This window comes from Strigops habroptila, chromosome 6, assembly GCF_004027225.2.
Source record: "Strigops habroptila isolate Jane chromosome 6, bStrHab1.2.pri, whole genome shotgun sequence".
NCBI lineage: Eukaryota > Metazoa > Chordata > Aves > Psittaciformes > Psittacidae > Strigops > Strigops habroptila.
Genome location: NC_044282.2, coordinates 44,442,424 through 44,465,327, shown reverse-complemented (window position 1 = coordinate 44,465,327; position 22,904 = coordinate 44,442,424). Strand labels below are relative to the sequence as shown.

The window sequence follows — 22,904 nt, the reverse complement described above, 5'->3', positions numbered from 1 at the left end:
GACCAGGACCAGAATAGCATTTCTATTGATTGTGACTAAAATCCTGAATTTTCCTTGCGTATGTCCAAACACTATGCCCCTCCTGCTCAAGATCTTTTGAAACAATTTTCTAGTCTTGACAAAACCTGTGACAAAAATCTGATCTCTGAGACATTACAGGCAAGTGAAAAGAAATGTGCTTTTGTACAGTTCTATTTTATCTGGATTGCATGAGATACTATGTTTAAAAATTAAGCATAACTCTTTGCTTTCAGTTACTGAGATTGTTTACTACCTCTAGGCTTTGAATCTGGAACCCACCAGAATTTTTAGTCAAACTCTTGTATGGCATAGAGAGTTCAGAAGATTAATCAGATGCTTAAATTAAGCAAATAAATAGGCCTGTTAATTGCTCTGTGTGGTTCAAGCCTGAGACTTTTTGCATCCCCTATCTACTGTTCCTCATGTGAACCAAAATGCAAAGATTTTGAGTACAAAATTCCCATGTGAATTACTTCCAGCATGAAGAACTACAGAGATACATGGGCATTTTTGTGCTTAAAAAAACCCCAAAACAAAGAGTTATTACTATACATTAATTTTGTTGATAGATGTATGTATTCACAGTGTTACACATATATAACCATAGGTATGTTGCTTTATGCAGTGTTTTAAGTTTCAGTGATTATAGAAACTTGCCATTGGGTATCTTGCAAGAAGCAATCCAAGGTACAGTCTGTATGGGAGAGGCCAAGGAAACGTGACAGCAATTAAAGAGATTTTGATGCTCCTCTGAGTGCAGCATGGAGCAATTCCTAAAATGATGCCTGCTAAAATCCTGAAGTCTTAGTTTTAGCAGTAACCTACTGTCTACTTCTTCCTCAGTTTTCCTACAGACTTTTTTGATAGTAGACTTGGTAGAATAGTACTCAGCGAAGGAGGGTACTACAGGCCATGAGAGAATGTAATCTGTGAGATCTTGAATTTGGAACTCAGCAGGGACTACTTCTTTTGTCAGAAGTAAAGGTACAAAGCAGGAGGTTCTCCTCCTGCAATGTGCTGGAAGCAGGCATGCCTATATCTGCTTAACATCCTACTTGCTTTCCAAGTTTGGCAGGCATAATATACGGTTGATGCTGCTCAGTGGCAAGGTGTGTGCTTCAAAAGAGAGGAGAAACAAGTGAATTAAGTTGGTTGGTGGTTCATGGAGTAAATTTGGAATAAAATAAAAGCAAAATAAATAAGGGAGGCCTGAAAGGTGCGTAATGAAGGATTCACGTTTTATATAGAAAACGATAGTCAGCTGCTAAAAAAAGTTGGAAAGGGATGAATATGTTAGGAATAAAGGTAGATCACTTCATTAAGCTCCTCTACTTGCTGAAGTTGACTTTTTTGTTTGTATCCCACTCAATCAATCCTGAGTATGGACTTGCAGATATTACCACATCTAAGAGAAGTTAGAGAGGAAGATAAATTACCTTTTTTTTTTTTTTCTTTTTGCAGTCGCAGATGTTTCAAGAACTCCAGGTTGTTTACCACTAGAATATTAAACTGAAATTTTGAATTCACAAAGGAGAAAGTTACTATAAATGAGCTATTCCCACAGATTTTGTATGTACTTACATATATCCATATATATTTCACCTAAGGTCTCCAAACAGAGAAGTACTGAGAAGTACCTTGGCTGTGTGGCTGCACAGTATGGAGCAACCTCTTTAAGGTCAGCTTTCTACCAAAGCACAAATTTTCTATAACAGTCCCTTCAGCTTGAATGGAAGATTACTTTATTTAAGATACAAAACATACTGTGCGTAACATATTATTGCTTCAGTTTCATCATGTTCATTCCACTGATGAACATGATGAACATGCTTAACTTTCACCTGATGAAAGTTAAGCACATCTGTAATTGATGCCCTGAAGACAGGTGAGTAAATGCATTCCAGAACTGAGATCCAGAAGCATTTTACTTCTTCTTTTTGGCCTTTACAGTATTTAAAACAAACGAAGCAAGCAAGCCACCACAAACACATCCCAAAACATTGCTGGAAGTAAAAAGCCAAAAAGTAAGAATCCAAAAATCAAAAGAAAAGTGAAAGTGGTGGTTTTAATAGTTCTTAACACTTCCACACTGCATTCAGATAACACTTTCATTTCCTGTCATGATGTTGGTAACATTAATTCTTCTATAGTACCCCTCTGTTAGGCATCAGAATATGTTTAAAATTCTACCTTAGTGTTTCATAAAGAAAAAAAAAAAAACAAACAATGAAACAACTTAATGGTTTACATCTAATGAATTTAAACCTGAAAGTAACACTTCTTTTTAGGAGGATCATATGGTCTTGAGTATATGGTATATTAATTGTTATATATATAATATTATATATATAAGCAATATATATATAATATTGCTTTGTTATAGCAAAGGCATGTAATAAATGTAATCATAATTTTTTTTTTTTTTTTTTGTATGAAATCCTTATCCTAACACTTCATACCTCCCAGTACCAGAAACACAGTTGTGAGGAAAGGGATATCTTTGGTATTTGTATATGGATGTTTCTTTGAGAGCACCAGAAGTGCCAGTTGCGTGGCCTGGGTATAAACCAAAGTCCAGGGGGGTTTAGGGTTTTTGTAACAGCTGCCCGGCTCTGATATTGTGTTGTAGGCCTTTCAGTTTCTTCACATAATGCACAAAATTTCAGAGTTTTCAGGAGAAACATATTGGTGAAGCCAGTTAACTACAGATTCAAAACACTGTCGACATTTAAGAATAATTCTTCCACACCTCGTTCATTCCATGCATTTACATTCTCCATCAGTCATCTCTGATATTATAAAGATGAAGTAGAGAGAAAAGTTTTTTGGAAAAACTTACTACATGATAAGTGTTTTCACTTATGTAACTGTGTAAGTGTTTTCATTGGGCTGCTGTCATGGTTTAAGCTTATCAGTCACTCTCCACTCTATATTCTGATTCTTTCTAAAATGGTAAAAATTTTAGCTGTATCTTATGTTCTTCTACTTTCACCTCTCCCTTCTTAATCCTGTGTTATCTTCAGTTCTTTACAGGATTTTGCTCTTTTGAATCTTTGATTATCCTTTATTGTAAATAAATCCATGTATTACATATAAATCCATATGTTCAACCATTTGTTGTCTCTTTCTCACATTTTCTTTTCCATTTTCCCCTTTTATTTCCCCTCTAAAATGTGTCTGGAACCAGTAGAGTAATTTGTAACATTCATGTCTTTCACTCCCTTGAATGTTTTTGGTAGTTTGGAGTAGTTAGTAGAGTGTAAGCTTAAAATGTTAAGCTGTTCAATGTAATCGCATATACTAGGGAATAATTGTGATTCATTAATTGGATAGTAAAACAGTAAAACTTTGTGTTATGTGCCAACTTTATTTTGTTAAATTTTCATCAGAATTTGACTCTAGTCTTGTAAAGCAAAATCTGACATAGAAGGAAGTACTAAGGGAAATGTATTTAATGTGTTTAATGTATGTGAACTTGCTCTATGTATTCAGTTAACTTATGACCACTTCTGATAATTTCAATAGATTTCATACACTTAAAATGAAAATTAGTTTGGTTGAAGTCTTTGTAATTGTTTGTGTTGACCTTGGATTTGTAAATCATCATACAGAAAACAGTACAGAAACTGTGTTACTCTACAAATAAAGAATGAGTTTGCAGAGTAGGATTTCACTTCTTCCCAACTTAAAAGTAATTTTTCACTTCAGTTTTCACCACGCTGTCATATTCCCTAGTTTTACAGCGAAATTAGTTGAGATTTTTCCCTACCAAAAGAAAACTCAGCTATTTTTGAAAGGTGGTTTTTTTTTTTTTTCCCCATATGTAATGCCACTCTAGCCATTCTTAGCACTGAAAAAATTAGTTACAGTCTGCCTCAACTGATTTTGCAGGTTAAATAGGTACCAGCTGATTTTATTTTCAATTTTTATTGAATTGCTTAAAAGGTTAGTGGGAAATGTAAATAAATAAATAAATTAAAAATGATGTTGCAGAACTGTGGAAAAAATTAGTTGTGCAGGTGGATTTTAAATGTTCATGAGGAACTAGCTTTGAACAGGTGTCCCTGTTTTTTTGGTCTCAGGCTCCAGTTTGCTCTCCAAAATGCCATTAAGCATTTATTATTTAGAATATTTATTCCTCAGAGTAGAATTCTTCCCTTGAAGAACTGTGCTTCCCTAGCATAACGTTCTGGGATGATTGGAGATGAAGTAATACTGCTGACGCATGCTTACACGGTACTTAAAAATTCAGGGCTTTGAAATGTCTTTTTGATGTCTGTTGGGTGGAAAAAAAAGATCCTGTACATTTGTAATGAAGTGCATTTATTTGGTAAAATGTATGTGAGAATTTAAGGGGTGCACTGCAGCCTCAAGCAGTGCATCCAGACTGGTGTTCGGTCTTGGGCAATGGTGATGGAGAGCTTGTTTAGTGAGGCCACACTAGCTAGAGTGTCTGCTACTTCTTGCAGTCTGTTTATCTGAAATACCCTCAGTATCCACAGTCACTGGATTAGGATTGTTAAGAGGGTACCTCTGTGCCAGGTCTGTGTAAGCGTTTATTGGTTTTGCTGTTCTTTTGAATAGAAGGAGTGGTGATTTTCCCCAACTATAAATGCAGATCCTAGGCAATCGTAATTTTCTTCTTCTCACATGTTTCAATTCATTGGCAAAATGTACTCAGAGGAATATTCTGTTTCCCCCCGCACCCTGTCCAAGTGTGCAGATGTCCTGTTTGTTACAAACAGCAATAAATTAGCAAGAATTTGCTATATCCGTGTTGCCATCTTTTGAAAAATCCCGTGGGAAAAAACCCAAATTGTCCCCCCAAAAGTAGATATGTATTTCCTCTAAAATGAGTCTGCAGAGACTCCAGCTGTTTCACAAATAAGCTTGTTTCAGCCCTTAATCTTCACATTAGTACATGGAAAGAGCTATTGGCATCATGTGGCCTCCAGAGACTGAGTAGGACTTCTACCTGACAGCTCCCTGTGTGCTTTCCTGCCAGACATTCATACTATTAAAAAGTTTTTCCTAGGTTTACCATCTTGCTGATCTTTGTCAGACAAGCCAGTTGCATGTTTCTCTTATGACATGTCACATATCCATAATATCCACTTTGGGTTTTTTTTTAAGCCCTGTTCAAGCAACAGAATGGAAGCGGTGTCTGTGGCAGCAGCTGCTCTATGAGCAGTATGTTGTAGAATGATAGAGATTATGTGACTTCTGTCCATCTGCTTTGGAAATGAATCCTAGCTTTACACACAGTTTTCCCACCCCCCTCAAGTTTCATTGAAGAAACTCAGATATGTGCTGGGGAGTTACATTCTTCTGTATATGCTGTTCATTGTATATAGCAGTTAACTTTGGATGACAGTAGTCTATCGTCAGTGTCTGCTTATGTGAAATGTGTAACTCCTTACTTTGAAGCTTTTTTCCTATTGGTGTTAAGAAAGGTGGTGAAAACAACTTATTCCTGTAGCTCTTTAAACTGTACATACTTTCCCAAACAGTTCTTATTTCGCTCTTTGGATATATTTCTTGTCCGAAGCATGTTGTCAATTGATTCTTTTTCATACCAGTGAGAAGGTTTCAGCTCCTCAGTGAGTTGTTCCTAAAACTGTTAAAAAGATTTGTCTGTATAATAGTATCTGCAAATCCTCCAAGCAGATACATGGCCTTACGCTTAGTAAAATGTTTTTGGGTTATAGAGTTCAACAGGTGCCATAAACTGTGCTGCCAAAACACTGCATTCCTAAAGTAATTTAACTGCATATACTTTAGACCTTTTGTTATTGTAAATATGTCACCAAAAAAACCCTACAGCTATAGTGCGTTTTGCTGTCTCAGCACACATCTCGCATGGACTTGGTCTAAAACACGTGCAAAAGGCAAAAAGAACTTTCAAAATGTTTTAAATACCCATTGAGTCCTCAGATATTTCAGCCATGAGTAACAGTAGGATAATTAAAGAATAATTAAAATACTACTGTAAAATATGCATCATGGTAACGTGACAGAAACTTTAATGAAACTTATGCAAGAGCTGTTGTGTACATAGACATGTATTTAGCACTTGACCAATATGGGATGAAACATAATGAAATTAAAAGAGTTTTTGCCTTGGAGTATTATTTTTGAGTTTCTGCCATAATATTTAAGTATTCTTGTTGTAAATAATCCAGTATTCATGTCTTGGCAGCAATGACCATGAGGTGGTGGAGTTTAAGATCCTGAGAAGAGGGCGCAGGGCAAAAACCAAGCTCACAATCCTTGGGCAGACTTTGGCCTCTTCAGGGATCAGCTTGAGTAAGTCCCATGTGACAAGGTCCTAGAGCGAAGAGGGGTCCAAGAAAGCAGTTTAATATTCAAGGATTGCCTCCTCCAAGCTCAAGAACAGTCTATCCCAACAAGCATGAAGTTGAGCAAAAGTCTAATAAATATGCTGGATATGGCAGTAAGAGGCAGACCTTAGAGGAGAGGGCAGTGTTCTAAAAATATCTAGTGTACTTTTTTGTATCTTTGAAAGCAGAACTTTTTCTGGAAAGATGAATTAATGTTCCTCATCTGTCTGGAATAAATACATGTGACAACAAACAGGCAAAGTAAGCCTCATAATATCGTTAATCAACTCTGAGGACTTGTCTGCAATACCAAATGAACATGGAGAACCCCCATGACCTTGCTAAGGCCATGCTGCAAAACTCCTCTATAGTATGGATTCCAATTAGTGCTACCCATGGGTTTCGTACTCTGTGGGGTTTTCATATGGGCTGTCTCTCTGAACACAGCAGAAATAATTGGCTTCACCTGCAAATCAGTGGGAAGGAATTAAAGATTTCTTAGGTTATTGCAATTTGAAGAACTGTAGGTTGCACATGTAAGAGCTCTCACTGCACACTTTACAAGAACTGTCCATGTATAGAACTTGTGTATTTTATTGCTTCAGAAATAAACACGGAAACATGGCTGACTGATGTCTTAAGTCGAAAATGGTTAGTTACAGCTTGCTTTCTATAAAGTAAGTCTTGCTATTTAGCGTTTTACCCATTTGGTTGCATAGGTTGGTTGTGCTTTGCATCTACCAGTAATTACTGTGCTGCAAGTATGTACAGAATGTAGGTAACTTGGTTATACTGCAGACTAGAGGTGTTAATTCCCATCTATAATGTTTCATGACTTGAAATGTTACCAAAGACAGTTTTATTTTCAGTTCAGCTCATATGTAGAGTCTGTATAATACATTTGCATGATTTTGCTTTGCTGTTCTAAGCATTATTATGTAAAGCCATGGCCAGCCAGCCAGAAGTCTGAGATTGTTATGAACTATGGAGGTGTTCACCTGTTGATCAACACTTTAAATCATGAATAGCTCAACAGGAATTTAATAGTTGTTTCTACAAAATGGATATTTGGGAGCTCCTACTTAAAATCAGTGACTCCTATATTTGCTTTCTTGGAACAAATACACTACCATGCTTTCTGTTATATTGTGAACTCCTGTGATTCAGGCTGTCTATATAATGTTTATGTGTACATAAATACCTTTTCAATGCTGACATTAATTGGGCCCGTAAAGCAAGGATCACAGCTCCTTTTCTTACTATAAATGTGTTTAATCCCAACTGCAGCAGGCAAGGAGATTCAGTGAAGTAAATACAAATATTAAGGATGATCCTTTATTATTTTGCATTCTGCTTTACGATTTTTTTCAACAAGACTTTGGGAGGTTGCTAAGACTGTAGTATGATAATTTAAGGAAAAAAATTAAAAACATTTTAGAGGCAAGTGCTTTCTCTGAGTTGCCTCCTTGTTGGATACTCTTTGTATTTCTGAATGTAAAAATAATTTAAAAGTCAGAATAAAGCCCTGTGTCTTCAGGCTTCTTGTCCAAAATAATCTGTAACTTCATTTTTCATTCTTCTTAGCAGCCTCTTAACTAAAAAGGCACCTAAAATAAATTCACCTTGTCTTTCAGGTTTTTTTAGGAAGCTGCGTTTTCTTGTTTTACTGTGTCTTGAGGAGTTGGACACCAAATTATATCTCAGTGGCTGAGAATTTTGAGAAAAAGCATAACTTAGAAGTGCTTCCTGCAGCATGGACTTAAATACATTGCAAAATAACTCAAACTCTTTTCATTTAGAAATGTGGTGCCTCTGTAGAGTATTTGTGGCAAGGATAAGAATTGTGTGTTCCAGTTTGTCCTCAGTCTAATCTCCTTCCTCTTAGAATACATGTTCTAATCATGTGATTAGCAGAGTCACCTTTACATTTGAATCATTGTGCTGCAAAGAAGGCAGAATATTTGAGTCCATAACAGGTGGATTTTTCTGATGGGCTGCATTGAGGCTGCAGGACGTTCTGCTGGGTTACCAGCCGTTTGGGTATATTTTCCATTTTGCAGTGCCTTAGGGTTTTCAGTCTAGCAGAATTTTTGCACTTCTAGAAATAAATGGCTGTCACTTCTGTAATTATGGTTAAGCAGTAGTTAATGCTTGCTTTATCCAACACATTCTGGCTGACTGCAGTTCACATCTATGAAAGTGTTTGCATGTTGCTTTATTCTTTAGTCTATAATAGAGAACTTTGAATTGTGCATTTCTAAAAGCTCAGTATGTTAATAAATGATGGTGTTAACTATCTTTTCGCATAAAACACAGATAATAGAGTCCTTTCATGTGCACATTTGAGTGAATATTTTAAATTCTCTTTTTTCTTTTCTAGGAAAACATTCTTTGTAGGATTTAATTTTTTTTTTACCAAGAACTACTAGCTAGAAGCTAATTTGAAGCATCAGGAGTCAGATGATAACAAAATAGGGTAAAAGGCAACAAATATAATTGCTTGTCTGCTGTTTGTAGATTATCTAAAGAGCAGCCGTGAAGTTGACACTCAGTTTCTGAGTGGCAGCTGTGAATTTGACAATTATCTTGTCCATTTCCACAAACCGTAAGCATCAGCAACTGTTGGCACACTCAGGAAAATGGTATTGCCTGGTTTATCTGTTTTCCTTTTTTAAAGATTATCACCACCTCTGCTGTGTTGAAAATTGTTCTAAATGAAAACTTTAGGTTTTCTAAAATTTATATCTTGCTTTGAAAGCCACGGTTTTTTTTCTCTCACCCGTGTTCTGTGAGGTTCTTTTCCTCTTCTCCATGATATTTCATGTTTAACATTCAGTCATGACTACAAAATACAGCAGAATGTGTTATGAAGAGTGATTTGAATAACCTTCACTTAGATTATAAAATGTGAATGATCAGCCACACCTGTAAAACAATGAACTTTCATAAAAGACAAATTAAATAGAAGAAAAATGAGCATCTGGGAAGGACAGAGGGAATGTGAAGAGACCTTTTCCTTCCAACGTATGTCAGCTGGGTTATAATTGGCTCTAATTAGCACACTGTATTCAGCTATAATAATTCTTTACCTTGAAGCTTACACTTGAAGCTTAAGTGACACTTAAAGATATGAAATTGCTTCCCATCTTTGAAAACATCAAAGAAAGTGCTTCCAACCTAGATTTTACAACTGGATGTTCAGTGATCAGTGCAGAAAAGGTGAAAATACATCAACAGGCATAAAGAATATTGAACTCTGACTGGAAGAACTCTTAAGAGTTAATTGGTCAAACCAGATTTCATTGTCTGTAATTAAAAATCTATCTCGTAAATCAACACCAAATGCTAGTTATACTTTCAGCAACATGTGGGAAAAATGATGGACTTAAATAAATCAACTTGAAGATTTCTTAGTTACCCATTCAGTTATGTGATGATCCTGAAGTATTTTAATTTTGCTTTGGAAAACTGGATTGTGGAAAGGTAGTTGTGATCACATACAGTTGGTTTTTTTTATCCTGTTGCATGTGTTCACAAAACATTTTCATGCCTTTGAAGGATCTAGTTGATGTATCTGTGCAGCAGAATTATGTGAAATTCTGGAATATGCATGCCAGGGCCAGTTGGTCACTTATTATTATGGGCAAAATGATGGTTGAATGTTTAATTGAAACTGCTTCTTCATTTCTATTATCAATGCTCACTTTCAGTTGCTTATAACATGTGGGGTTTTTTTCTCCAAGTTGTACCATACAACTTTAACAAGAAACACTTTTAAAAAGAAGATGGGCAATGCTACAGGCAAACCAGCCCAATTTAAAGCAAATCATAAAATCATTCTAGTTCCATGTCCTTGTTAAAACACATTTAAAAACATGGTGGTAGGTTAATGGCTAAATGAAGTGATTTTGTCCTAACTCAGGAGAGCTTGTTACAAATGAACTTTTATAAGTAGTTCATTTCCATGGATTGATAACATAGTAAAGATGCAGGTCATGGTTCCAGCAGAAGAAAGGTGCAGAAGCTAATCCTTTCTTTGATCTGCTCTGTTATGTTAGGAAAAAGTTTGGTGGGTGAGGGGTCAGCCAGCACACCCTTTTAGTTATAGTTCAAGCTTTTTCATCTACTTGGTTTTAATTTTTTTTAGCATAGTTCTATTTTCTCTGCATACTCTGGCTTCTCTGTGACAGCAAACAGGTGCAGTCTTCTGCCTGTGTATCTCATGCTTGTCTTACTGAAAGTGCAAGTTAAAAAGTAATTAAACTGTTCACGGAAGAACCTGTCTTAGGGGAGGGTAGGAGTAATGCAAAATTTGGGGTAAAACAGGACCAGACATAGTGTGCAGCACAAAGTTAGGAAAGTAGCTAGCAGCTGCCTCATGTTGGGCTCACTTGCCCAAGGCTGCATCTACTCATGCAACTTTCATCTCTTCAGATACTGAATTGATTCATGCAAAATGCTAAACAGACTAGAGAACTTATATCTAGTGATGGACTCTTGATAAACATCAAGGGGTGGTACTTCATATGTGTACTGAGGATGACAACAGCATGTCAAATGCCTTTGAATAGCTTAAGTTTTTGTCTGGAGATGGTAAGAAGTTTCTCCATGTAGCTATTGATGCTAAAGTTGTGATCTCTGCCCTCAGCTATTTTGCGTCACTCACTATAAGATGATTAGGAGGTTGCACAACTTACTTTTAGAAGTGTTGCATATTCTCATCAAATGACAGGTATTCTTCTTTTAACCTTACTGTTATCTTCAGTGAATTTATTAGCATTATAGTGCATATCTTTTGCTGTGCTGCCCATACTGACTGGCTTGAATATGCTGCTTCTCATAGGCAGAACTAGAGATGAGGACTTATTTCTTGCATTTGTTCATGTATAGCACAAAACTGGTGAATCACAGGTAAAACGCATATGTTGACTGAGTCATGATGACAGCTGCTGAAGTGGAAGAGGGTTGTATCAAAGCTCTGAGGCTTATGATTTTTGGTGCATCTTCAAAAAGAATGCACAACATTACATGTGAAGAACTTTGAGGTTTCAAGCTAAAGCACTTGAAAATGAATGTACGTTAAGGTCTTATGTTTTTTGCTACGTATGTGTGCAGAATGATTGCTACAATCATAGAATCGTAGAATAGTTAGGATTGGAAAGGACCTGAAGATCATCTAATTCCAAGCACCTGCAATGGCATAATCTCTATTTGTTTTGCATGATTACTGATTCAATATGCAGAATGGACTACAAGTAGAATAAGGATTTCGAGAAGCTCTCTTTTTACCATTACACCATCTAGGGAAGCTGGGTAGCATTACTTTCTTTCTGATGGATTTGGACAGGGTGTCAGAGGGTACTCAAAGGGATATGTACGTTAGCACTGACTAAAAGATTTGATAAGCAAGTGTAAGTTTGGTATCACATAGCTTTCAAGTAATGGATGCTGCAGTAATGTTCATCTAGTATGTGTAAAAATTGCTAGATTGCTAGTTAATAACAGATTTTGCACTTAAAATATGGGTCAGATTTCAGCTGATGATATATTGTTTAATGTTATAATGTACTTTGGAGTAGATTAGATCCACAGTGTTAAAATGGCTTTCTAGTGCAAATTCTGATTGGTTTTAATGTTAGGGTGTGGATTTTTTTTTTTTTTTGTTTTCTCTTTGTTTTACAGTGTTATGTGGGAACCAATGGGAGACGGTAAAAAGGTTATTTCGCTGGCTGATAATAACATATTATTGTGGGATTTGCAGGAAAGTTCAGCCAAAGCTGTGGTAAGAATTTAAGAATTTTTAATTTTATTTTTTTTTTAACAAAACATGATATACTTGAATATAGTACAAACCATAGCTTTCACTAGCTTATAATTTGCTAATATTTTAACTATTCCTTAGAAATATCTTGTTGCTTTTAATGTGGGTGGGGCAAATGAATATTCTATCAGTTGTCTTGAATATGAGTGTTTGAATGGTATTTTGTATCTATTGCTAGTGGTTAAACATTTTCCTTTTTCTAGATTTCCTTACTTTCCTACTGGTTTTACAATGAACAATCTAAAATAAAACAATGCTAATTTGATAAATGTGTAAAAGGGAAAAATTGGTGATCAGTAAAGCCAAAAGTTATTGAATTCAGATAATAGTATATTAACTCATGTTGGTTAATATCATGCAGCCCTCTGTTTAATTTACAATCCTTGTTGTATACATAGGCATAATATGAATTTATCTATTTACTATTCACTGCATTGAGTTCTCAGTATTAATTTAATTTAGTACTATACTACCTATTCAGATTATTTCACTCACTGTTAAAGATTTCTTATTCAGGAGCATGTATGAAAAGGTGTCATTGGCATAGTTTTCTGTCTAATTATGCCACCTCTTATAGATAAACAAAAATGTTTGCTTATTTATGTATAATGACATAGATCATATATAGAAAACTTTGAATGTTTCTGTACAGACCCATTTAGGTCAGTGTCTGTCCTTAAAAATGAAAACTGATTATGTCAAGGACATTATTATTCAGTTGATCTGTTGTTGCTTCTTGAATTAACTCTTCAGTTCAGGGTTAGTTTCTTTTCTTGGATGCTGCTGAATCAGTTTCTTCACTTAGCAGTTGCTTGAAGAGTCAAGACACTGTGTCCATAAACTCTTCACTGTTGTACTGTCTGACTGTGTACAAATAGATGAAGGCTTGAGTTGTTATTATTTTGCTAGATTTTACATTGTATCAGTGTAACATAATGTAGTTCAATCCTTTGTGTTTATAATTAAGCCCTTTGGGTTCCTTCACTAGATGAGAAAACTTCAAGTTTGTCTTTTTCACCTGGAACTTCAGTCAGTGTTATGTTACCTGCCAGGGCTTCCTCCAAGTACTGTCTGTTGTCGAACTGATGTTTAGGGTTTCTGAAGGCTGGCCTCTTTCTGTGGTGGTGTATCCACTGGATTTGTATTACTCCTAAATTTGTCAGTATTCCTTTCCTAATGCCTGTATAACACACAGACTTTTTTTGGAATGCCTTCTTTAAACTGTTGAATAACTGCTTTTGCGCGTAGTGCTGCTTCCATGCTATAGCTCTTAATGTCTTTTTCAAGTCCTGGGACCACTAGACTATGCAATGTTCTCCCTTTCTCCTCCTTTCTCTTTCCAGGCAGCTCTGTCCTCTCTTGTTAAAGTTCTTTTGAATGTTAACTAGTTTTTTTCACTGTTCCAAACGCTTTCTCATAACTGTCTCAAATTTCTTCATAATCCTAATCTCTCCAAAGTATGATCTCCTTTGGGATGTTGTCTAGTGAGTGTGTTACCAGTCTCTCTATGTGTGGGAGTCTTGTCATGAATACCAATTTTTTTTTTCTCATTTTATTTTGCTTGAGATTAATTTACTAAAATTTTGCATGTTACATCTTCCTTTTACTATTCCTTTCCTCAAAATTAACTCCTCACTCTGTCACACAAATGTTTGTGAATTATTTCACTTTTCCTTCTATTGCTAGAATTGGGATCTACATAATTTTGGAGAGGACTAGACTCTTCAGCAATTTAACCTCCACATGAATTTGGAAATCAATATTTCTGTCGTCAAAGAAATAGTCAGTTTGCTGATCCCCTCAGAATTTCAATTAGTGTTCCTTACCTAGAATATATTTTATTCTCTTAATTTTAAAGTATGCCTATACTGCATCAAATACTGATAGCAAAAAAAGAATCTAGAAGGCAAAGTAAATGATAAAGGAGCTAAGGGGATTTAAGCTGTAACATTTGTTATATGCTTATATTTGATAAAAAGAAACAAAAAAAAAGTGAGATTCTGCATCAAAAAACCTGTTTTGTCTCATGAAGCTAAGACTATGAAAGTAGATCTGTCAACCCTTGACTGACATCTTCAGATAGGATCATTTTGAAATGTTTGATAAATGTTTGCCCCCTCAGCCTTCAGGCAGCTCCTTACAAATGCTGAAGCAGCAAGCATCTTATGATTCTGAATTTAAGGAGTCTCTCTACATGATAAGGCCCTACCACCACACATTCAAAGAACTGAAGGTCTCTCTTTCAAGAAAGAGAGAGGCAGGCTGCTGCACTTCTGTCTGGCTTTGAATCCTCCTCAGGACCGCACTCATCCAAAGAGCAGTAATTCTACCTTCTCTGGGTAATGAGATTCAAATTCCCAACTCTTATGCCTCAGTACAGTGTCCTAAAGATACAGCTCTACTACAGTAGCAGTGCTCCACCTACCACACTAGGAGTGCTCCTCCCCTTCCGTAGAGAAACATGCCACAACGCCAAAAACAAATTCAAGATTCAGTACATCAGAGAGGGGACAGAACGATGCTGACCTTCCTAACAGGCTTCCACCAAGAGCTGGTGTTACAACAGTGTTAAAACAAACTTGAATTTCTCACTTATCTCAAAATGGCCTTTTATGTCTGCTTGCATTTTAGTGTCAGTGTTGTGAAATGTCCTTTTCCACCTCCCACAGTAGATCAGACTACAGGTTGAAGATGAAATGAAGGATGACAGTTATAAACTATCTTACTTCATGGCAACATAACATTATAAGTGGTTTATTCCTTGTTTTCCCTTAAAAGAACTTCTGGCATGCTGAATATATCATTAAATGTATATTTAATACCAAGAGAGATGAACTTAGCTTTAAAGCCTTCAAACCCAGCCAGATGAAATAGCTTCCTCAATCGAGAATGGTGCATCTGCCTAACGGACAGGTATGGCCTCACCAGAAGATGGTTTTTTTGCCGACAACACCAAGCTGTGTGGTTCAGTTGATACGCTGGAGGGAGGGGATGCCATCCAGAGGGACCTTGACACACTTGTGAGGTGGGCTGATGGCAACCTTATGAAGTTTAACCAAGCCAAGTGTAAGGTCCTACACCTGGGTAGGGGCAATCCCAGGCACTGCTACAGGTTGGGCAGAGAAGAGATTCAGAGCAGCCCTGCAGAGAAGGACTTGGGGGTGTTGGTTGACGAGAAGCTTAACATGAGCCGGCTTCAGTGTGCGCTTGCAGCCCAGAAAGCCAACCGTATCCTGGGCTGCATCAAAAGAAGCGTGACCAGCAGGTCGAAGGAGGTGATCCTGCCCCTCTACTCTGCTCTTGTGAGACCTCACTTGGAGTACTGCGTACAGTTCTGGTGTCCTCAAAATAAAAAGGACATGGAGCTGTTGGAGCGAGTCCAGAGGAGGGCCACGAGGATGATAAGAGGGCTGGAGCACCTCCCGTATGAAGACAGGCTGAGAGAGTTGGGGCTGTTCAGCCTGGAGAAGAGAAGGCTGCGTGGAGACCTCATAGCAGCCTTCCAGTATCTGAAGGGGGTCTATAAGGATGCTGGGGAGGGACTCTTCCTTAGGGACTGTAGCGGTAGGACAAGGGGTAATGGGTTCAAACTTAAACAGGGGAAGTTTAGATTAGATATAAGGAAGAAGTTCTTTACAGTGAGGGTGGTGAAGCACTGGAATGGGTTGCCCAGGGAGGTTGTGGATGCTCCATCCCTGGCGGTGTTCAAGGCCAGGTTGGACAGAGCCTTGGACCACATGGTTTAGTGCAAGGTGTCCCTGCCCATGGCAGGGGGGTTGGAACTAGATGATCTTAAGGTCTTTTCCAACCCTTACTATTCTATGATTCTATGATAAAACCTTAGTTTGCAGAAGTTAGGAGTGTCATTTAGATTTTGCAGTTGGGGTCTCAGGAGACCTGATGTAGAATTTGACTGATTCTCTATATTTCTGTCTAAAATAATCTAGTATCTCATGTGAGTGAACTATAAATTAGAATTGCTTGTGATTAAAATTTTACCTGGAAATAAGTGTTTACCATTATCACTTTTCTGCTCCAGCAAATTGGAGTTACTCTTTAATATCTGCTTTATCACTGAGTCTGTGACCGTTTTTAAAATGAAGTTTAATAGTGAAAGTCCGTAGAAACTTCACTCTTGGAAGTTGAGTCAAGAGGCAAATCTCCAGGTATCTAGATCTTAAGCCAGATGAATTTCTTCTAAAATGACTGATATTGTTGCATTCCTGATGAATTTTTGTCTGTGAAAAATTTGTCTCAAACATGTGTGTTGGTTCTTGAGTTAACCAGTGTCTAGTTGAACAAGACTGAGGAAAGCATGAGCATCTCTTTAAAATGCCTACCATAAACTTTCCACTAGTTAAAATGATGACAACTGAAGTCCAGTATCATAAGCTTTTTCAGGCCTAGAATCAACTGCTGTGTATTTCTGAAATCTTTGAAGATTACTTCCTTCCTAAGAAATTACCTCCCTGTTAGACACCGTAGAAGGCTGAAAAACAGTAACTGTTATTGCGAAGCAATTTTATATTTGAAAAAAATTATGTAGAACTGACAGTTACAGGGAGTGATGAGGACAAATATGAAATGTTTCATTACTGAGATAGCTTTCTGTTAAAAAAAACCCAACCCCCCCACCTCCCAAAAAACAACAATAACAAAACAAACAAACAAACCAACCACCAACAACAAAAACAAAAAAACCAAACAAACAAAATAAAACAAAATTAACCCTGTACCCTGTCCTTTGCTGCTATTGTGTTTAGAATGTTGGAGAGAAATCTGTGAGAACAGAAGACAGCACTGGGGTGGGGGTAAGCAATAAAGATACTTTGCAGTTGGTTATCACCATGTACAAGGAGTGTTTGTAGGCCAATCAACTGTTGGTGAAATAGTGATTTCTTTCTGTGTATATCCTGTTTATTCAGGATTGTTGGATGCAAAATATGTCATAACCCTAAAAAACACCTTTTTTTTTTTTTTTAATGCCTCTTTGGTCAGTGTAAAAGCATACTTCTCTGGGATATTAATAAAAAGAATTTTTTTGGCCTAGAAAACAAGTGTAGAAAAGCCTACAGAAAAAAAATCAACTCTCACCAGCATTAAAAAGGGGGCATGTATTTAAAAAAGAAAAAAAAAAAGAAAAAAAAGAAAAGAGACATTTTCAGAAGAGAATCCATGGAAACCGTTAGAAGTTCTTTACTGTGAGGGTGGTGAGGCACTGGAACAGGTTGCCCAAAGAAGTGGTAAATGCTCCATCCCTGGCAGTGTTCAAGGCCAGGTTGGGCAGAGCCTTGGGCAACATGATCTAGGGTGAGGTCTAGTGTGAGGGGGATTGGATCTAGATGATCTTAAGGTCCTTTCCAACTCAAACCATTCTATGATTCTATATATGATTATAGGTGTCAGTGCTATATAGAAATTCTTGCCAGGAAGTCCACATTTGCTTTTTCTATGCAGATACAGAAGGAGATTATTTAAATAAGAAACCTTATGTTTATTCATTAGGATAAAGGGTTGTCCATTTTTGGCATGTCTTAGCCACATGATGTCTTGCCACATGATGTCTTACCACCTAATGTGCTGTTTGGTTCTAGCAGACAGTGACAAAGCAGTAAGTAGCTAATAAACTTACATATTCTGTAGGGACTGTTGAGGGGAAGAAAGTCTTTACAAAATATTCATGTTGTTTTAGTCTTATTAGTGAAATAGTCATATACCTGTCCTGGGTTCAGCTGTAGCAATCATTTTTTCTCCTTAGTAGCTGGTGCAGTGCTGTGTTTTTGACTTTCAGCCTGGGAACTGTGCTGGTAACACATCGATGTTTTTAGTTCTTGCGAAGGAATGTTTACTCCGACCAAGGACTTTCTCAGTCTCATGCTCTGCCAGGGAGGAGGGGAAGCCAGAAGGAAGCAGAGACAGGACACCTGACCCAAACTAGCCAAAGGGTATTCCATACCACAGCATGTCATGCCCAGTACAGAAACTGGGGAGACTTACCTGGAAGGCCCAGATCGCTGCTCGGGTCGGGCTGGGTATCGGTCGGCAGGTGGTGAGCAATTCTGTCCTCTCCCCTTGTTATTTCCCTTATCATTATTGTTATTGGTGTTAGCAGGAGTAGTTTTGTGTTATACCCTAGTTACTGGACTGTTCTTATCTCAACCCATGGGAGCCACATTCTTTTAATTCTCCTCCCCACCCCTCCAGGAGCGGGGAGAGGAAGAAGGGGTTGGAGTGAGCAAGCGGCTGCGTGGTTCTGAGTTACCGGCTGGGCTTAGACCATGACAGTACCTCTGTGTGTGTGTACATTATTTGTACACACACACTATTGAATAAATCAATAGCCTAGGATTAAAATAATAAAAATATTAGTGTGCTTGAATTTTTTCCCTTTTTATCAAAAACATGACAGTGTTCAAGTTGAAAGGCATCATCATCATTAATAGTAGGATCTGGTCTGCTGTAGCTGTATCAAGTAGTAGGAGTAAGGAGGTATTCATTACACTGGTGCAGCACTGCTCTTGTTTCATGAACACATTTCAAGTGCTTACTCTTTGGTTAGGTATGTATTCTAGCCAATATTAATTTCAATGGCAAGAGGTAAACCCTTTTTATGGACTTTTCATGTTTGTGAAAAAGTTCATCTATAATCCTGGTGTAGTACTGGTGAAGAATTGGTCTGATGTTTGCCTTAAAATTTTGCATAGGCCAAAATTTCTGCTTGTCTACACTGATCAAAACTTCAGAGTCTTTTACTGGGTACATCTCTTCTATCTGCCTGGGAGTTACAAGATGCATGTTTAATTAGAATTAGTATGAAGAATTTTAGGGTTCCTGATATTTTCAGAGCTTTTTTGTAATAAAATTACTGATGTGTTCATTCTCTGAATTACCTGGTCAATCTGTCATAGGAAACATTTACGAACCATAAGTTACGGTTTTGTGGGTTGGTTGGGTTTTGTTCTCCTCCTCCCCACCCCCCGCCCCCCCCCCAGCGTTTTTTGCTAAGTTGTTTCTTCATTACAGTATTTAATACAGGAGTATTTGCCTGTATTTACATTAAGACAAGCCTCTCCTGTCCTTTTGATCACCACCTTTACCTTCTGGGGTGAAATTAATCTTATGCTCACTGCATCATTACCTTTTGCGATTAAATTAGCTATTCTTTGTCATTTATAATCATTAGCTGAACCCAAGAGAAGCCCAACTAATCCACAAGGTCTGGGTAGATTTTGCTGAAAGATGACAGTTAATATTTCTGTATGCGGACTTTAGGTCAGATGTCACCAAATCACTAGAACTCCTCCTTGGGTAAATGCAGTGGGTTTGGAATGGCAGATGAATGTTACAGAATGAAACAGAGATGTTAAAATATAAATATTTTTCTCTTTGTCTTATGTTTTCACAAAGGGGAGAAGCAGAGGTGTGGATTTGATAATTTTTATCCAAAAGATTAATTAGATTCCTTTTAGATTTCTTGTCCCTTCTGGATTCTATAGTAGCATTTAATCTATGGGTGATCTTAATTCAGTATCTGTAAGGGGGCCTACAAGGATGCTGGAGAGGTACTCTTCATTAGGGACTGTAGTGATAGGACAAGAGGTAACGGGTTCAAACTTAAACAGGGGAAGCTTAGGTTAGGTATAAGGAAGAAGTTCTTTACTATGAGGGTGGTGAGGCACTGGAACACGTTGCCCAAAGAAGTGGTAAATGCTTTGGCCTTGGCAGTGTTCAAGGCCAGGTTGGACAGAGCCTTGGACGACACGGTTTAGTGCAACGTGTCCCTCCCCATGGCAGTGGGGTTGGAGCTAGATGATCTTAAGGTCCTTTCCAACCCTAACTATTCTATGATTCTATTCTATGACAACAGGAAATATCTGGCAGTGGCATTCCAGGCAAGATGGAAGGTCTCGTGGGGAAGATTTCATAGTCTATCTGAATAAAAGTAATTTATCCAAATATAGGAGGATGTTAGGAATAAGCATGAGATGCTTCCTTGGCAAGATGGCTTCTGTTCCTCAAGGCAGGAAATATCTTATGAACTTTAGTGGAGAACTTCATAGAGTGCCCCATAATTACTGCAACTAGAATAAACATAGATCAGTTAAAGGAGGGCAAAAAATGTCTGAAGAAACGTGAAAGAGAAACTACTAGATCAAAAAGAGGGTAGAAAACCAGTTCTTAAAGAGTTAGTGTTGGGATTAATTTTGTTGAATGGTTTCCTTAATGATAGTATAGATTTAGGAGTGAAATGATGAAAATTGTTGATGACAGAAACTTGGAACGCATCATCAGTATATAGAAGCAACAATAGATTTCAGAGGATGAACTTGATGTTTAGTTTTTGTAGTATAAAGCAGAAAACTTGTATTTAAGGAATAAAAATATTTTCTTGCTGTGATGTAGAAACTCAGCGTTTAAAAATATGTGGATTCTGAGAATGACTCTGCCAGTACGATGAGGCTATTTGAAAATGCAGATGATTGTAAGATGGTTCAGGAGACAAGAACAGGTATGAAAGGTCTACGTGGTTGCCTCAACTGGAGGAATTGAACTGGATGAATTCAGAGTCACATAATCAAGAATGGTTTGAGTTGGAAAGGACCTTAAAGATCATCTAGTTTCAATTCCCCTGACCTGGGCAGGGACACTTTCCACTAGACCAGGTTGCTTAAAGCCTCATCCAGCCAGCCCTTAAACATGTCCAGGGATGGGGCACCCAGAACTTCTCTGGGCAACCTGTGCCAGTGACTCACTACCCTCATAGTGAAGATTATTATTTTTTTTATAATATCTAAATCTCTCCTCTTATCAGCACGAATTTGTGCGGTGTGCCCATATTGTGTATGTCCTGTTTCAACAAATGATCTGAAACTGTTTATTTTAGTTTATAAAGTAATACAGTACTTCTAATATTTCTGAATACATTACACTGCATAAGTCTTTGTAAAAATTACTTAGTGAGATACAAAATCAGCTCTAGATTTTCATCTGTTCTGTTTTTTTTTTTTTATTCCTAGGATTCTGGTAGTCTGTTACACTTGGAACAATAGGCTATTGTGCACTTTTTGTCTTCAGTGGAACTAATTTCATTTTAGCATTACATTTAGAAACATTGCCAGCTTTGTTTCATTATTTTAGCTCTCTAGTTCTGCAGCCTTGGAAGGGAAAGGACAATTAAAATTTACTTCTGGAAGATGGAGTCCACACCACAATTGCACACAGATTGCAACAGCCAATGATACCACTGTTCGAGGATGGGATACACGAAGCATGAGGTAATGAGAACTCACAGTCTCTTTCTTTAAGAAAGACAATCTCCTTTGGAGATAGATTTTTTTCATTGCTCCTAACTGTTTTGGTTTTTTTTTTCCTTAGGATTAGTAATGTGGCAAAGCTATCACTTTTAAAAGGAATGGTTGAGCTTGCATAGCTGACATATTTAGTAAAGGGTTTTCTCTATTTCCCCCTTTCAGCTTCAATTCTAAGTTGTATATTGAGTTTTAATGAACTATGCAGTAGTCTCATGGTAATTTTTTCAATACATAGGCATTACCTGAATGAAGCTGTTCTGTAACTCAACCTGAAAATGATTTAACAGCAGTTCTGACTATGCTATGAACTGTCTTGGTAGCATATTATTTAAAGATAACTTTAATTTCTGAAAGTAATTCGTAAGTTAAGTTCACTCTTCAACTTTCTTATTTTAACAAATAGCATACTATGCTGTATTAAAGATTGTAGCATGCTAGTCATATGAAACTACTGAATCTATCAAAATCATGACTAAATCAAAGCTTTGAATATACCTAATAAGGTGTTTTCCCCCCTGCTCAGTTGTGATTTTGATAAGCAAAGGAGTGATGTTGTGCACATCTGTTGCCATGACTACTAAAGCCTGTGCAAGCTTTTTTAAGATACGCTTTATCCCCTTAGCACATAGTAATTTATCACTAAACCAAGAAGGCTGATGTCTTGTAATAACTTTTGTTGCCTTAAAGGGGGATGACTTTAAATTTAATTCTGTGGTTCCTGCCAGCTTAGGGGTGTAGCAATAAATCCCCATGCTTGCCAGCCTTGTATGTTTTTGCCAAAAAGGTTTATTTAATTTAAGAAACAAAATCTAAAAATACAAATGTAATAATTAAAAGTCAGTTCCTGTAAGCTTGTCATCAGGTTTGAAAGTCCTGTTCTTTGCCTTGTAAAAGATATATAAAAATCTAACTTCATATATATGTGTATACTTTCATTCATGAAGGTGCTTTTAAATGAAACGTACAATAAAGGAAAGAAGGGTCAAAGAAGAAAGGGTTGGGGTTTTTTTAAGTTGCTTTTTTGTGATGTTTCTGTAATAATTCTATTTTTAACACATAGCAGGCAGACCTTAAGATTAAAGCCTATGTTTCTAAGTAGAAAATGTTAACTATTGCAAAGTCTGCTTCATGATTTGTCTCATTAGAAAAAGCATCTCTATCTTGCATTAAGTGAATACTCTGAGTAACTTGAAAAATATGTGCAAAAATCTCTTCTGCAATTACACTGTAATGTGTCTAGAATGACGTGAATATTGAATAATGACTAGTAGGCTAGAAGTATAAACTGTGGCAGTAAAAGATGCAAAAAATTGAGGGGAGGGGGAAATCAAGGACAGAAAACTGGTATACCAACAAAGAATAAGAGAGATACTAAAGAAGTAGCTAGAATAGCTACTTCCACAGAATGTG

The 22,904-nt window shown here is 37.1% G+C and overlaps 1 protein-coding gene across 5 annotated transcripts in view; it reads left to right on the top strand.

Annotated features, from left to right (window-relative positions):
- The window catches only part of EIPR1 (EARP complex and GARP complex interacting protein 1), a 114,150-nt gene that overhangs the window by 42,796 nt on the left and 48,450 nt on the right, over nt 1–22,904 (top strand). For all 5 annotated transcript variants that reach the window (XM_030490928.1, XM_030490929.1, XM_030490926.1 and 2 more), the window contains 2 exons: nt 12,045–12,144; nt 21,322–21,458. In XM_030490928.1, the coding sequence (XP_030346788.1) occupies nt 12,045–12,144; nt 21,322–21,458 (237 nt within the window). The remainder of the gene's footprint in view (nt 1–12,044; nt 12,145–21,321; nt 21,459–22,904) is intronic.